Genomic DNA, 18,663 nt, shown 5'->3' on the forward strand with positions numbered 1-18,663 from the left:
TACCGCTATATAAAACAATACTCACAATAAAACAATACCAGAATAATAAAAAAAAACACTAAAGACTTTATATTTAAAAAAAAAAAACTAAAATAATAAACACACAAACGAATGTTATGCATACAACCACCCAAAAGACATCATTAAAAGCTTTTTTTTTTTTTTTTTATAATGTAATATAAATGAAAATAAAGAAAATGCAAAAAAATGCAGAAATAAATACACAATACTAAATCATATAACAGTATATTTATTTGAGATATGTACTGGGCAGTCATAAAAAAAAAAAGAGACATTTGGAAAGATTTCTTAATTAATGATTTATAAGATTTATGACTATGACCATAAATATGATCAATTTTAACCACTCAATGCCCTTTGGCATTTTCATATATTTATTAAAAACAAACATTAGGTCGACATGATGCCCTCTAGTGATGGCTGAAGTCAGTGTTTCTCAAAACTAAAACCAGACTTCCATCACCATGCTAGTGTTGTGAGTGGTTGATAGGGAATTGCTAAACAATTGCTAGCGATTAAGTCAAAAGAGCACACAACCTGATCATGTGATACCTACATATGGCTACGGCCCCTCCTTTAGTATTGATCTATGGGATCTATCCAGCTGTTCCAACATCTCATCTGATCACTTAGAAAAATAAAACACACTTTCTTCTGTGAGCTGTATGATTATTCGTTTATGTTTGAATAACATGATAAAATTCTCAGGTTAAAGAAAAACAATCTCAAACATTTTTTAAATGGGTTCAAGAAATTTATTTGATGTATTGTAATCTACACTGAAACATTGTAGATGCAATATATTGCGGAAACGGTTTGTCGCTGACAGAAGCATGCAGTGAAAGGGCATAAATAAATTACTGCCTACAAACATAACAGGTTAACAATCCCATCAGCATTTTCATGAAAATAAACTCTTTTATACAATACAAAAAAGATAAAGGGACGAAAAATAAATAAAGCGGTTCTACATTGTCAGAGAGAACATCTTAAAATGTTAAATTATTATGAATGCACATTAGTGGAATGTAATCCTCGTCAACTAAAACCTTGCAGACGTTTAAAATGAATCACTAGGTAAATAAATCAAGCTTATAGAATTATAAACGGAGTATTGGATACTGTTAAATTCAGAAAAGTTTAGTGCGGCCAATGGCAATGAAATGTTTGCATTCAGATTTAGATACACAAAGCGTATATTTACAGGGATAAATTACTAAACCAGAAACCGAAGAAGTAAAATTCTTCATTGCTTGTGCGAACTAGTTGCTTGGAGCTTGCAAGCAGTTATTGAGTCCAACTACATCAGACTTTATATAAAAAAAAAGAAAATTTTTAATTCACCTGGTCAGAACACTGTAGGCCATATCTTCGAATGTTCCTGCAACATTTCTATTGTTAAACATAAACATGGGTTGCATAAAATTTGGCTAGAATCCATGAATAGTCATATCGGCGGATCACTCGTTACCCTAAAATTTAAACAGTGATAGCAATATCCATTAGATCTCGGTCAGATCACAACGCCAAGAGAACTACACACCTGACACAGATCTGTATCTTCATACAATCATGTTTAGCTTAGCAGGCCAAAACTGGAACAAAAGCAGCTTTTTTATTATGGGTGCTTGACAAAATTAAGTCCTGGATTTGTCACACGCATTGACGGAACTCCAGCATTCATTTTTTTGCTGTATTTATTTTTATTTTTATGGTGCCGTTTCTGTTTTCTGCAAAAGGTGGCGCCATTTCATACTTTTCTCCTGTGGTTTCTGTCTGTGCTGGTTCAGGGAGGTGGCCGAGACTCCGACTTCCTTGAATATGGGACCGCAAATGCAGTCTCAACCTGAAGAGAGCAGAATATAAGCATTTCATCATCATCATCATTGTTGGCTGGCTTATATAGCTCCTTGCTGAATACGCTTAATAAATCAGTTGTGGGATTCAGCAAATTAAATTAAGAAATAAAGCTGGTTTATGAAACCGCTCCCAGACCTCATCACAAAACACTTCAGTAATAAATAGATACATATACATTCAGCCGGAGCTGCCACTTATTCAAATTAAAATGAACAAGAATATTATATTGAATTATTAAGAATAATATATATATATATTTTTTTTTTTACATTAAAGCATGTCAGGATATTCTGTTACACCAAATACACAAAATAATGATCTTTAAGAAAGCATCATTTGATAATAATAAACAAAAAATATAATTATATTATTAATTATTATATGTTTTTATAACTCTGGCTGGTACCTGTTGTCACTGCTTGTCGTCAGTATTCTGCTTGACTCCTTTGGATTGGCTGGTGTGCTTGACTTTTGACTTCTGTTTGCATGGGAGCCCAGAGGGCCGGCCCCTCTTCCTCTGGGTGTGGACCCCCGGGGCAGAACCTGTCGGGCTTGAGGGCTCCGAGTTGGGCGGGGTTGATGGTGCAGATGTGGGCCGGTGCGGTGATGAGAGAGGACTGGACGCTTGACCTATAGAAAACACGATGGTTCATCAGCAAATCATTGTCCTGACAAGAAAAATTTAAGGGCCAAAGGGATGATAACTTATTAAAGGTGAAATCTGCTTTAAGCATTTACTTTCTCTGGCATTGTAAAACTTTTATGTGAGATCAGGGAGTGTAGTTGCATTTTGCTTTACAGATAAAAACAAAGCAAAGCAAAGAAAAGAAAACCGAAAGCTGAACAGTGAATTCTGTTAGTATGATGATGGATGATTGACGTGTCTCACCTGCAGAGCTACTGCTGGCATGAGAGTCATCTGACATGGGAGGCTCTGCCTCTTCCTGGATCGTAGGAACTGAGGCGAGCAAACCTGCCATGAAAAGAGAGAAAGAGGCTTAGTTGCAGTTTTTTGTAAATGCTAATTAAATTAACTGCATAAAAACAAATATACAAGGTTCACATTACGTATAAGCAAGTCTTTCTGATGACCTGGGTTGTACATTTACAGAAATTCTATTAAAATGCTGAAAATGTTTTTTTTTTTTTTTTCAACACATTGAAATCACCAAGACCTCTTTTAGTATTAACAAGTAATGTTCTCAGCCTTGTTTTTTTTTGTGTGCAATGTTAACAATACTCAAAAAATTGAAATCAATGCAATAGACCAGTTATCTTATGCTATTCTTGAAAAGCTTTTTCAGTTGTTGTATAATTTGCAAATGTAATATTTTCCATTTTGTGTAGCAAGCATGATCACTTCTCTATGCGGTTTAATGATCTACAAACTCCATTGGGTCGAAAACAAACTGCATCATTACAGTTCTTAAAGCTACTGCTTCAAAAAAAGTTAGTGTGAAATGACAGTAAATTACTGTACTGAAAATTATTGCTTAATAACAGCTTAATCAACCCCATACACAAGCATTCAATATCATCAGAATGATATTTTAGTAATGTCATCATTGAGAAGTTTGTGTGTTACTCACTAAGGCCTCTGTAGTGTGACAGCTGCTGGTAAACTTGCTTCATTCGCTCGATGTTGAGCCGGCTGCTCTCGGCATGGTTGATCATAGGTTTGGGATAGTCCACACCCACAATGCAGTTGGCCTCTTTCTGCACCGATTCTGGAGCGTTCCATGGCTCATAGATATAGCGGTTAGGATAGTCTTTTAACTGCGGGATGTACCTCCTGTATGTGAGAATGTACAAGACCGTTTTATATCAGACACAAATAATGGGTTAATAAACACTTAACTAATTTAATTATATACATTTTATTACAAAAGATTAAAAATCTCATTTCATAATTTTTTTGTATTTTTTTATGGCATCTTGCAGGTGCTATAATTTGACGCAGCTGGTTATTTTCCAAGGTATTCTTCTGATTCTCATCTTTATTCACAATGTCACAGCAGCTCTTTTGAATATGCACAGTGGAAAGGCCTGAACCTGTGGCACTTTACATAAGCCTTTACGCAACACAAATCTGCGAAGCCCTCAAAATGTAACACCTGCCAGTGATGTATGACTTGGTTAAGAGTGGTTCAGGGCTGGTTTGTGTACCTGATGTAGTCTCCGCTGGGATCCGTCCTGCGGCCGAAGCCCACGGGACAGTAACAGTGGAAGAACTGCTGGAAGAACGCACTGCAGGAAAGCCACATCCAGCTGCCTGCGTTCACGCTCCAGTCCGCATCCAATAACAACTCCTCAAAAACCTGAAGGAAAGAGAAAGAGATTAAGAGAGGGGGAAAAAAGAAAAAAGTAAAGGCGGCAAAGTTGTGCCATCTCATTTACTTTCATTCCACTTTCCCAGCTGATCCACAAGTCTCCACGAGTGAGGAAACAGGCTACGGCATGTCTGGCCAGGTGGTGGATCCAGCCTTCCTGTCTTAGCTGGGTCATGATGGCATCGATCCAAGGGAACCCTGTCCGACCTTCTGCCCATTTAGCCAATGCCTCGGGATTGTGGTCCCAGGGGATCTGCACGCAGATGGGGTTTCCCTCCATACGGTCAAAGTTGGGGTTATTGGTGGCTGCCGTGTAGAAAAACTCTCGCCACAGCAGCTGTCCGAAGAGCGAGAGGGGTGGACTGGAGTGTCTCCGTAGCTGGACAAGTGCAAAAGGTCATAAAAATTGTCACAAAATATTATTTTTACTATGCTGTGGCATAGTGAACCCTGGAACACAAAACCAGTCTTAAGAGTAAATGTTTTGAAATTGAGATTTATACATCATCTGAAATCCTTGTTAGGATCGGACAATATTTGGCCGAGACACAACTATTTGAAAATTTGGAATCTAAGGCTGCAAAAGTCAAAATGCAAAAAAAAAAAAAAAAAAAAAAAAAAAAAAAAAAATCGCCTTTGAGGTTGTCCAAATGAATTCTTAGCAATGCTTATTATTAATAAAAAAATTACGTTTTGATCCATTTATGGTAGAAAAATTTACAAAATATGTTCATGGAACATGAATACAATCTTTACTTAATATCCTGATTTTTGGCATAAAAGAAGAATCGATGATTTTGACCAATACCATTTTTTTTGGCTATTGCTAAAAATATACCCCAGTGACTTAAGACTGGTTTTGTGGTCCAGGGTAACAATTATTTCTTTCATTTTAATTACTGCCACATTAGAATTTTCTATTTCAAAGCTAACTTCATGATGTATCCACCGGTCATACTTTTAAGGAGTACTGAACTTTCCATGTATTTGTAAATAAACTTTATATTTTTCTCCTAAAATACTTTCAAGCATATTAACATCAACCTGTAGATCAAAAGGACTTTTAAGATCATTAGAAAAATAAGTTCAGTCAAGTGTGTCCAGAACTCTGGCTAGTAGTGTATAATCATCATGTTTTTTTGTTTTTGTGGTGTCCCCAAGGCTCGATTCTAGGCCCCTCTATTATTCAACATAAATGCATCTATTGGCAAGAGTAATTATAAACTTCCACTTCTCTAGACTACCAACAATGCCATAAAACAGCAATGACTTACCTTCATATAAAGATCCCGCAGATTGTAGTAGAACACGCGACATGACAGACAGCCGAATCGTAGGTAAGGACTAAGTCCAGTGGGGCTCGCGAACAGTGAATGACCGGTTATTCTAGGCCTCTCGAAATTTGCTACCCAGGCCTGCATCAAAATAACATGATTACATCAAATATTAAAAAAAGAACAATAAATGAAAGTTACAAAAATAACTATTTTGGCAGACATATATAACCATTAATTATTACTTTCTAGAAATACACTGGAGTTAAAAAAAAATAAAAATTTAAAAATACATAATAGGATTTTCTAGTTAATAATTAATACGTACACAGTCATTATTAAAATGTATTCTAAAATGTTGAACTTTATGACTTGAACTTTATACCTTGAAGTATCACCATGTCTCACCTTTCTGTCTAAGTGTTTATTTAATCTGTCCAGGGCTTCTGTCTCACCACCCTTCCATACATGTGAGCTGTCCCCCCGAGTATTAAAACCCAGCTCCTCGAGAGAGGGTACGCCATAACGTTCATCATGATTTTCCAAGATCCGCGTCCGACACCTGGCCATCTGCTCTTGAGTGATGGTCGGCAATGGTTTCCTGGGAAGTTCGAGTCGATTCACAATGGCTTGAAATCTCTTGAAAGTAAGAGGGGGGCTGTGATTGTTCATTTCTATGATCCTGAGGGAAAAGCAAAAACATGTCATTGAATTTTAACTTAATTTTAAAAGTATTTGTTTTGAACCATTTCGGTTTTGTCTTGTTATGGAGTAGATAAATAATTTTCAAAGGCATTGCCGAGTTCATCTGGTTCAAAAGTTTGATCAAGCTTATCACAGGCTGTCACAGGTTTTACATTTGTGTAAAAAACATGGAAATATGGGGATAGCAAGTAACTTTTTTGTTGAAAGGAATACTTATGAGCAAGGACACCTTCAACTGATCAAAAGCGACTGTAAACATAATATTACAAATGCTGTTCTTTTAAACATTATATTCATCAAAGAATTCTGAATATTACAGTGAATCATGGTTTCCAATAAAATATTAAGCAGCCCAACTGTTTCCTTTTCTGCTAATAATAATAATATTGTTTTTTTGAGCACCAAATCAGCATACTGGGATGATACTGGAAATTCAGCTTTGCTATCACAGGAATGAATCACATTTCAGAATAAATTAAACAAGAAAACAGTTACTTAAAATTGTAATAATCCACATCAGTTATTTTATTTTATATAAATGTGTGTATTATATATATATATATATATATATATATATATATATATATATATATATATATATATTTTATGAATACAGACTTGGTGAGCATAAAAGAGTTAAAACATTCCTACAAAAAAACCCTGTAAATTAAGTAAACATTAATTAAATTACTTAAAATAAAATATAAAATGTGGTCAGACCAGAAATTTGATATAACAGAAAATCAAAAACAAACTTATAGCCCTGACTGTTATAATACAAAATTGCTTGATTATTGGATTCTTCACTAGAACATTCTACTAAAGTGGCACTGCAAAAAGCCCAATTTTATTCTTAAGAAAACAAGGTCAATAAAGTAAAATCATACTGGATCAAGCAGAAAGTGTGCATAGCAATATGTCCATTGGGAATACATTTCCCCTCATCCTTTAAATGCAAGCACATATGCCTGTCTGGTTCTGAGAGACTCAAAGAGAACAGCTAATTGTCTCAGTTGCTACACTATGAGAGAAACAACAGCCTTAAAACATTAACAGCCCGTCCCTTATTTATAATCCTGACCTTATACAACTCCTGTCTATATCGGTCAGGGTGGAGCCCCTGCCATTGGCTGGTTGTCTCGGCACGGTGCAGAATCAGGGTGCATCCGCGTGCTCGTTAGGAAAAGCCTAGTGCTCGGCTCGCACATGTTTGGAGTGGTGACTTGCATGATGAGCTATTTCACCCTCCCACCCACAGCACATGTTTCACAGTGTGACCGCCAGTGCCGCTTCCCACGGCCAGATGGCAGCAGCGAGTCTCATAATGTCCAGGAGAGCGATTGACGTCATATGCACACCCGCACATGCATGCACACACACTTATGAATGCAAGCTCATTCTCTTCCCTTCTGAATGAGACGTAGAATCTGGGCGTATTACCATCATCTGTCCCATTTATGTAACCTACGCAAAAGGACACTTGTTTTACATTACACGACAGGAATGGTATCTGCATGATGATCTGAGAAGGGAAGAGTCATTCTCTCCTGTCTGGTAATACTCTCAGGAAAGGCATGAGATAGACCGGGAGTTGCACATAAACATGAGTGCACAATTCATCTTTATGTCATATTATACTAAAAGTGCTTTTTTTTGTCCCAAATACAGTTTTTTTTTTTTTTGAACTAAGTTAGTAGATTGTATCATATATATATATTTCATCAGTGTCAAAAAGTTTACCTATAACATTTGCAAAAAAAAAAAAAAAAAAAAAAAAAAATTTATATATATATATATATATATATATATATATATATATATATATATATATATATATATATATATATATATATATATATAAAAATAATAAAATATATAAATATATTTTTATATATATATATATTTTAAAAAGAATGATAAAATGTATAAAAACATTTAACAAATACAATTTGTAATAGCTGAAAATGATAGTATTGCAAATGTAATTTGTATTATTAATACATGTAAATAATATTTTATTATTATTATTATTATTATTATTATTATATTAACAATGCATGAGACATGGTCAATGATATATATACCCACACCCACACATTTTCAGCTATAAAAATTTATTAAATTATAAATATTAAATAATTATTTTAGAATTATAAAAATAATACCTGAAATTATACAACTGTAAACATGACCAAAATCGCATTGTTTTATGATAATGATTTGTACCATGACAGTCATTTTTTTTTTATTTTGTTTATCTTTTTTTTTGTGTAAATTGGGTGTGTGATTGCTCTTGAGTTATTTTACAAAGTTTATTGTGCTTCTTTCAAAAATATTTAATTTTGTACTGACCCCAACCTTTTAAACGGCAGTAAACATTCATAATAAAACCTCTTAAAACACTTGTGAATGGTTGAAAAAAAATAATGCTAAAAATATCATTAATTAACTAGCATGTCAATATTTGACAGGTAGTATATTTAATAAAGTTAATTTAATACAGACATTTTTTTAGACAAATAATTGCACTAAATGAACTTCTTTACAAAACCTTAAACCTTAACCCTTAAAGGTTGCATCTGTGAGTGAATGTGTGTGCAAGTTCAGTTCATCACCCACCTGTCTGGACTGTAGAGCGTGTGAGTGTTTCGTACCAGGGTTTCCACACCATATTCCTGTGCCATTTTAATGATGGCTGCATCTCTTTCTTTGCCATAAGGCTCAGAGTCATATTCAAAGGTGAGACGTGTGACATTCCACTCCTAAAAGAGACAAGAGACCAGATGTGTGTGTTAAAGAATGATACAAATATTACAACTAACTATAAAAACATCAGGGTGCAGAATCTTTTAAATCTCTCTCTATCTATAAAGTGAGATGTTAACATAATTACCAAACGGTTTCTTTTGACGGCAAGTACATCTCATCTAGTGATATAATAATTTATTATTATTACCAAAAGGCCTGAAAAGAAAACTATTACTAGTAATTTCAATATCCTTTCACACATCACTCAGGTGACTTTTGTGCACTTTGCATAAAGGCACATTGAAGGGCTGGTGTGCAGGTGCCCTCACCCCCTTGCATAAACAGCACTATTAACCTGCCAAAGGGTTTGTACAAGCCACTTGAGTGATGTATTGCTGTGATCAAGAGACAGAAGACCACTCCGACTGCAAGAAAATGAGATCTTTCATAGCAAACTACTCTAAAATGCTGGTGCAAATCAATCAGGACTCAGATGTTTAGCTGAATATTGAATTAATGGAGCATCTAAATGAGAAATGTAAGAGCTGTGGGATGCACTGAACTTTATTACTTTAGGTTAGAATACTCCCCTAAACAGTAAAGAGATGATCACCTTAGCAAGCATAGCTAATAAACACTTATAGTACTCAAGGTTCCCACACCTTTCAAACAATGAATTCCCATGGATTTTCCAGCTGTTCATGTTTACTTAAGGAAAATAAGGTCATGTAATGATCAAATAAACGCACCCTTGGAAGACATTAGACTACTACTTGTACATCTAATATAAAAAAAAGACATTAATTTATCACACTAGGTAACTGGCCCACAAAAAGACTAAGACTAGAGCAACACAAGGTTTGTCATCCTCCATGGAGACCATCTCCAAACACTTTGTAATTTTATTAGTCTTATCATTATAAAGAAAAAACAACTTAAGCCGTGATTTCCAACAAACACCATCCAGGTCATATCGCATCATTTTATTATGTCTTGTACCGAATGGGCAACACAGGAAACTGAACCTCATTTTGAGGATGTTTCTTACGCTGATACTGTGATGGACCAGTGATCAAAACACCCACATATTTGACAATATGTTTGAAATCAGTGTTTAGGCTTGTTATCTGTTAAGAACGGCTGTTGAAGAAGAAGAAAAAAAACAACAACACACTGCATAGTTCTCTAGTTTTTAAGAAAAATGTAGACTGAACCCTGACAAAAATTGTGTATTTGTTGAAACAAGTCATCACTTGCAACTGAACCGCATAATGATAGCTAGCCACTAAATTCTCTGTAGATAAGTTTCTGCTTTATCAGATCCACTAACCATAGTAAACACTTAGACATACTAAAAAACTCTGCATTTCTGCACCAGTATATCATCAGACCTGGTGGAAAATGTCCATGTTTCAAGTTATCAGACATACCGATTTAGATTCTAAAAGCCAGAGTGAGACTTAAAGGAACACACCAAATATCCAGAGAGAAATACAAACCTTGAAGAGTCTAGGGAAGACATCCGCTGGCTGTCCTCGCACCACAAAAAGCCGGGAATTCAGTTTCCTCAAACTTGTGTCCAAATCTTCTAAAGACTCCAGTAAAAATCTGCCAGAGAGGAAATTTCAAATATTATAATATTTTCAAAAGTTTATATGAATAAGCCATAACCTTGTAGTAGAGCTAAATTGTAGCAGTTTACCAGGAGTAATTTCTCAATATTGTTAGTGTAGTATACATACTGTATACATTTTTTCTGTCAACATTTGGGAAAATTGAAATGACAAATGTTAAGTACAAATCTAAATGATTTGCTGCAAATTTCGATATTATTAGCACCTTGCACTGATCACCCAAATCTCTATTGGTTGGTATTTATTCAGATTTTCATTGGACAACTGTAAATACTATTCAACATCTGACATTTAATAAACTACAGCTCGCTAGTCACAATTCATTTTACATCATACGTAATAAAAGTGCATTCACGGCATATCGTAACTACCGTGATTATGGGATACCAACTCGTAAAAAGCGTTCACATCCTCGTAGAACTCGTATTTACAACTGGTGAACCGGGAGTTTTCTGACCGCTACGGTTTTACCACCTGACCACTTCAGATTCATTAGGCGCTATGTTTAGGCATTGATTGATAGTGAAATAGCTCCGAGTCCAAGGGTGTGAACAGCTCTAAGTAGAACAGCACGTGCTGTCATTTCGAAATCACATTAATAATGATATGGCTTGAATGCAGCATACGACAGCACACGTGAAAACAGGATCGTTCTGTCACGTGACTCGCGGAATCGAATTTAGAATCTTCAGAATCTCGCAGGCTTTTATAAATTCTGTCTCCAAACTGCGTGTTTGAATTCACCGAAATACACAGCCAGTGACGCAATAATGAAATTGGTAATTTTAGTGGTTATATAAAACCAAAGTGGGTGTGAGCAAAACGACTGGCCTGCTAGCTTCCATATAGCTGAGATGTCAGAACTCTGTCACACGGCCCACCACAATTATATACATTTCATGCAGACCTATTTTTAAAAATAGAAATAACATACTCTATTGAATTTAGATAAGTTGAACAGAAGTGTCCAGCTGTCTGGTGAAGTTCGTTCACTTGCTCTAAACTGCAGCTGGGCCCCTTACGAGAGTCAATAATTTACGCTTTTTATAATATACACGGGTTATAAAAAAACAGCGTTACATTTTTTCAACTTAAATTAGATATATGCACAAGTATTGCCTTGAAATGACATAGCAGACCACGAGTCGGCCTTTGTCAGGGCCAAAACATAACAACGGCTATGCAAAAATGCTGCGTAGTTACGCGGCACCATATCTAACGTTACCCTTCACACGTGTAACGTATAACACTTCACACAGTATGTCTGTTTATAGCTAAAAAAAAAAAACTAAAACAAAAGGCACGTAACGTTACCTCCATCTGTTGATTCCCACGTTGGCCGAGCCTGCAAACCACGGGTCCAAAATATAAACACACCGTACAGTATCCGCGCCATTTAGTGCTTCCTGCAAAGCCGGATTATCATGAAGCCGCAGCCCTTTGCGAAACCAATGCACGGAATTCACCACCATAGTTGCACTTTATTCCATTTTAAAGGTTCAGTGAAGTCGATGGTATTCCAGAAGCGTAAACAAACTCCCGATTTCAGCCGACCAGGAGCCACATATGCCTCTCTGTGAAGTTTGAGATGAGGGGCAGTCACACTAGCCTCGATGGTTTTTCCGCCTCTCGTCTCTTTCATTGGGTAGCAGAATGACACGTGTACGGATTACCCATAGTGAGTGACTCGCGCTTCCTGGCGGCTATTGGTTCCGCCCCACGGTGGAAGTCCAGCCCCGTCACGTTTCTCTGGTGTGTTGTTCGCCGTGTTCGTGGGAAATAATCGTTAAATCATGAGATCAGTTCATGCAACTGGTAAAACACGTAAAGCACACGCTTAAGTGTTCTGAGGTAAACAGACGTCAAGTCTTTGTTCAATATATGCACTGAGCACAACACGAGAGGACATGACGGTCTAAATGTTTTATAAGCATAAACTGAAGAAATGGGCTTGCATTAACGTGTTTGCAATTAAGTGGTGTTTCGCACCCCCTCTTGGTAGTTCTACAGATTGCTATGCTCAGATAAAACAAGGTTCAGATTAGGGTCAGTGCTATTTTTTGTGGCCAAGTCATGTTTTTTATTTATAATATGGATGAAAAATTTATATCAATAGTGTTACAACTTAATATAATGTATACTGTAGTATAATACAATATTACTTATTAAATTAATAATACTAATAATATTTAATATGTAATTGTATGTGATATTTATACTTAAGTCTGAGAAGTATTTTTTAAATCTTAAATGTACAGAAAAGTATGGAAGGTAAAAGTGCAAGTAAATGCAAAATGGAAAAGAGGCATATATATATATATATATACACACACACACACATACAGGTGCTGGTAATATAATTATAATATCATTTTAATTTTTTAAAGGTTTTTATTTAGCACAGTGGCTAAGTTAACAAATTACCAGATGCCACCTGATTCAAATATTCCACCAACGTTAAATAGTAATGACTTTATGAATTTCTTCACTGATAAAATAGATAACATTAGAAATACAATAGCGAATGTAGATTCTACAGCGTCTAACACTTCAGTTTCATCCATCGCACCCAAAGATAAACTGCAGCGCTTTACAACCATAGGACAGGAAGAGCTAAATAAACTTATCACTGTATCTAAACCAACAACATGTTTATTAGATCCTGTACCCACTAAATTACTGAAAGAGCTGTTACCTGTAGCAGAAGAAACGCTTCTCAATATCATAAACTCGTCGTTAACTTTAGGACACGTCCCAAAACCATTCAAGCTGGCGGTTATCAAGCCTCTTATTAAGAAACCAAAACTAGATCCTAGTGTACTGGCAAATTATAGGCCTATTTCAAATCTTCCATTTATGTCTAAATTTTAGAGAAAGTTGTGTCCGCTCAATTGAGCACCTTCCTGCATAAAAATGATATGTATGGAGAATTTCAGTCAGGTTTTAGGCCCCACCATAGCACAGAAACTGCACTTGTTAAAATTACAAATGACCTGCTCCTTGCGTCAGACCAAGGCTGCATCTCATTTCTAGTCTTACTTGATCTTAGTGCTGCGTTCGACACCATAGATCATGACATACTCATAGATCGATTACAAAACTATACAGGTATTCAAGGGCAGGCTCTAAGATGGTTTAGATCCTACCTGTCCGATCGCTACCATTTTGTTTACTTAAATGGGGAGTCATCTCATTTATCATCAGTAAAATATGGAGTGCCACAAGGATCCGTCCTAGGTCCCCTTCTATTTTCAATATATATGTTGCCCCTTGGTAATATTATTAGAAAATACGGAATTAGCTTCCACTGTTATGCTGATGATACTCAGCTATATATCTCAACGAGACCAGATGAAACTTCCCAATTATCTAAGCTAACAGAGTGTGTTAAAAATGTAAAAGATTGGATGACACACAATTTTCTCCAATTAAATTCGGATAAGACAGAGATATTAATTATTGGACCAAAAAACACTACACAGAATCTTGTAGATTACAATCTGCAACTAGACGGATGTACTGTTACTTCCTCTACAGTCAGAAATCTGGGTGTTATATTAGACAGCAATTTGTCTTTTGAAAATCATATTTCCAATGTTACAAAAACTGCATTCTTCCATCTTAGAAACATTGCCAAGCTACGAAACATGTTATCTGTTTCTGATGCAGAAAAGCTAGTTCATGCATTCATGACCTCTAGACTGGACTATTGTAATGCACTTCTAGGTGGTTGTCCTGCTTCGTCAATAAACAAGCTACAGGTAGTCCAAAATGCAGCAGCTAGAGTCCTTATGAGGTCAAGAAAATATGATCATATTACCCCAATTTTACAGTCTCTGCACTGGCTACCTATTAAGTTCCGTATCAGTTACAAATTATCATTACTTACCTATAAGGCCATAAATGGTTTTAGCTCCAGCGTACCTAACTAGCCTTCTACCACGCTACAACCCATCACGCACCCTAAGGTCACAAAACGCTGGACTTTTGGTCGTTCCTAGGATAGCAAAGCCCACTAAAGGAGGTAGAGCTTTCTCACATTTGGCTCCCAAACTCTGGAATAGCCTTCCTGATAATGTTCGGGGTTCAGACACACTCTCTCTGTTTAAATCTAGATTAAAAACACATCTCTTTCGCCAAGCATTCGAATAATGTTTCTTTTTAATTGTGAGTGTAGTTGCATCTGTTCAAAGTTGCATTTCTATTCATTAGCTTGGGTTAAACTAATTTTACTTTGTTGGATCAGCAGCTATGCTAATGATGTCTGTATTTTGTTTCTATGTTTCGCCACGGGATTTACATCCCGTGGTAACTAGGATTTACACAAGCTCCAGTCTGGATCCAGAACACCTGAGAAGAGATGATGCTGACCCTCAGAGGACCCCAGATGATGCTAACCTTGAATCAACAAACAGAACTAACAATTATTGCTAAATGTGTGACTGAATCATATAATAACTTAATAATATTGATAGTTCATCGTCTAGCTGACTACGTCTTGTATTATTATTATTATTTTTTCTAAAATCCTGTCAAATGTGCACAAACTACTAGCTACTACTAAATATTGTAGAAACATAATTTTCTGTAAAGTTGCTTTTAACGATTTATTTTGTAAAAAGCGCTATACAAATAAACTTGAATTGAATTGAATTGAATATCATAACATTCAAAAAGTGAAACTTATATATTATATTCATTCATCACACACAGACTGATATATTTCAAATGTTTATTTCTTTTAATTGGATGATTATAACTGACAACTAAGGGAAATCCCAAATTCAGTATCTCAGAGAATTAGAATATAACTTAAGACCAATACAAAGAAAGGATTGTTAGAAATCTTGGCCAAATGAAAGTATGAACATGAAAAGTATGAGCATGTACAGCACTCAATTACTAGTTGGGGCTCCTTTTGCCTGAATTACTGCAGCAATGCTGCGTGGCATGGAGTCGATCAGTCTGTGGCACAGCTCAGGTGTTATGAGAGCCCAGGTTGCTCTGATAGTGGCCTTCAGCTCTTCTGCATTCTTGGATCTGGCATATCGCATCTTCCTCATAGATTTTCTATGGGGCTAAGGTCAGGGGAGTTTGCTGGCCAATTAAGAACAGGTATACCATGGTCCTAAAACCAGGTACTGGTAGCTTTGGCACTGTGTGGAGGTGCCAAGAATGTGAAATATGCATCTCCATAAAGTTGGTCAGCAGCAGGAAGCATGAAGTGCTCTAAAACTTCCTGGTATACGGCTGCGTTGACCTTGGACCTCAGAAAACACAGTGGACCAACACCAGCAGATGACATGGCACCGCAAACCAACACTGACTGTGGAAACTTGACACTGGACCTCAAGCAACGTGAATTGTGTACCTCTTCTCTCTTCCTCTAGACTCTGGGAACCTGACTTTATTTTCATTCAAATTTACTTTCATCAGAGAAGATAACTGTGGACCACTCATCAGCAGTACAGTCCTTTTTGAAGCGATACGCTTCTGACGCTGTCTGTTGTTCAAGAGTGCTTGACACAATGTGACAGCTGAAACCCATGTCTTGCATACTTGTGTGCGTATTGGTTCTTGAAGCACTGACTCCAGCTGCAGTCCACTCTTTGTGAATCTCCCCCACATTCTTGAATGGGTTTTGTTTCACAATCCTCTCCAGGGTGCGGTTATCCCTATTGCTTGTACATTTTTTTCCCCCACCATATCTTTTCCTTCTCTTCGCCTCTCTATTAATGTGTTTGGACACAGAGCCCTGTGAACAGTCAGCCTCTTTTACAATGACCTTTTGTGTCTTGCCCTTCTTGTGCAAGGTGTCAATGGTTGTCTTTTGGACAACTGTCAAATCAGCAGTCTTCCCCATGATTGTGTAGCCTACAGAACTAGACTGAGAGACCATTTAAAGGCCTTTGCAGGTGTTTTGAGTTAATTAGCTGATTAGAGTGTGGTACCAGGTGTTTTCAATATTGAACCTTTTCACAATATTCAAATTTTCTGAGATAGTGTATTTGGGATTTTCCTTAGTTGTCTGTTATAAACATCAAAATAAATAAAAATTTGAATATAATATACAAGTTTCACTTTTTGAATGAAATTAGTGAAATAAATCAACTTTTTGATGATATTCTAATTATATGACCAGCACCTCTCTGTATGTAAATGTTCATACACAGCTTGAATAGCAAGACTGTATTCAGTTTCAGTTGCATTTCTATTTCTTCCATTTTGTATTTTTGGGTAAGAATAAGAAACCCTTCATCCTTCGTGTTGTGTTTCATTCCAACATAAGAAAACATTTCCACAGCTGCCCTAAACTATTATCATTGGTGATAACCAAAATCTTTTTTTTATGTTTCTGTAATGGCTAATCTACCAGTATGTGCAAACTTTTTAGTCACAGTGTTTCTAACACTAAAATAAAATTATTGTTGTTATCCATGAGTTTATCGTTTTACAAGAAAGAATAGTAAAGCACTTAATTACGTTTTACATTTTTATTCTGGTTATTATGATTTTTTTTAAATAGATAAAGTTGTTATTACACATCTGGATGGATATTTAAATCTGATTAATAGTTCTTTTTTTTAAACAATAAATAAAGTAGGAACTGAATGATATTCAGACTTGCAAAGGTATAAAAAGTATTTTAAAAATTATACTCAAGTGAAAGTACAGAAACTCAGTCAAAATTAAGTGGAGGAAAAGTATCTGGCCAAAACCATACTTGAATAAAAGTAAAAAAAAAGTTGGGGTACAAATAAAGTACTCAAAATAAATAAATATACTTTTGTCACCATGTTGAACCATCTTCTCCTTGCAAAGCCAAACTGTTACAATTACTTTTTTTTTTTTTAGATTTGTTACATTTAATTTTAAAAAGCAATCACTCCTATCACAACATGGATTATAAAATCTGAGGAAGCTGTGAAATATATTGGTTGATTGCAAATAAAAATTAGTGATGCTAATTTTAACATGCAAACATTTGAAGCCAGAAATTTATCTGATGAAACCTGAAATGTGTGTGTGTGTGTGCTTGATTCATGAAAACAAACCTCACTGGTTCTCGCATGTCAAAAGCACTTTTGAGCTTTTGATCATATTCAATGTGCATAATAAAAATGTAAAAATGTAAGGAGTACTTTTCAAGTTGAAATAAAATTGTAAGGACTCAAGCAGTAAAAAGTACAGATTTTCTTCATGAATGTAGTCAAGTAAAAGAACAAGTAGTGAGTTTAAAATTTTACTTCATACCTTTTTCCTAACAGGTTAAACTATCTTCAATTGGCATGAAGGGGGCCAAAGTGTTATAAACTAAGGTAGTGCTAAACGTCAAACAAAGGGCGAGATGAGGATATGGAACAAATAAGGAGTTTTACTGGTGAAGAAGGAGGACAAAGACAATAGACTCGATTACATTTAGCATAAACACTTAGATCAGGTTACATCTACTTACAAACACATCAACAATCACGGACGAGGGAGAACTGAACAGACCAGGTATTTAAACTATCAGGAGGGAACTGGAAAAAGGTGGGAATAATCAATTAACCAAAACTAGGAGGAAGGTGACAAAGGAAACAGAAAGTTCATAAATGTGACACAAAGTGTGTCAAGAAAATATCCCCCACACCATTACACCACCAGAAGCAGCCTGAACCATTGAGAAAAGGCAGGATGGATCCATACTTTCATGTTCTTTACGCCAAATTCTGACCCTACCATCTGAATGTCACAAAAGAATCCGAGACTCATCAGACCAGTCAACGTTTTTCCAATCTTCTATTGTCAAATTTTGGTGTTTCCTGTTCTAAGCTGACAGGAGCAGCGCCTGGTGTGGTCTTCTGCTGCTGTAGCCCACCTGCTTCAGGGTTCGACGTGTTGTGCAGTCAGACATGTTATTCTGTATACCTTGGTTGTAACGAGTGGTTATTTGAGTTACTGTTGCCTTTCTATCATCTCTTACCATTCTCCTCTGACCTCTGACATCAACAAGGCATTTTTGTCTCTACAACTGCTGTTCATTGGATATTTTTTTCAAAAATTCTCTATAAACTCTAAAGATGGTTTTGCTTGAAAATCCCAGTAGAT

The 18,663-nt window shown here is 35.9% G+C and overlaps 1 protein-coding gene across 1 annotated transcript; it reads right to left on the reverse strand.

The window, feature by feature from the left end:
* Positions 1-754: 754 nt before the first annotated feature.
* LOC113066807 (cryptochrome-2-like) lies at positions 755-12,225 on the reverse strand. Its single transcript, XM_026238850.1, has 11 exons — positions 11,887-12,225; positions 10,438-10,546; positions 8,810-8,952; positions 5,894-6,167; positions 5,486-5,626; positions 4,279-4,590; positions 4,048-4,199; positions 3,471-3,673; positions 2,771-2,854; positions 2,288-2,511; positions 755-1,867 (listed from the first exon to the last, which is right to left on the reverse strand). The coding sequence occupies exons 1-10, from the start codon at positions 12,042-12,044 to the stop codon at positions 2,294-2,296; spliced, it is 1,794 nt and encodes a 597-aa protein (XP_026094635.1). The 5' UTR covers positions 12,045-12,225; the 3' UTR covers positions 755-1,867; positions 2,288-2,293.
* Positions 12,226-18,663: the final 6,438 nt, after the last annotated feature.

The sequence above is a fragment of the Carassius auratus genome, chromosome 50 (assembly GCF_003368295.1).
Source record: "Carassius auratus strain Wakin chromosome 50, ASM336829v1, whole genome shotgun sequence".
In the NCBI taxonomy this organism is placed as follows: domain Eukaryota; kingdom Metazoa; phylum Chordata; class Actinopteri; order Cypriniformes; family Cyprinidae; genus Carassius; species Carassius auratus.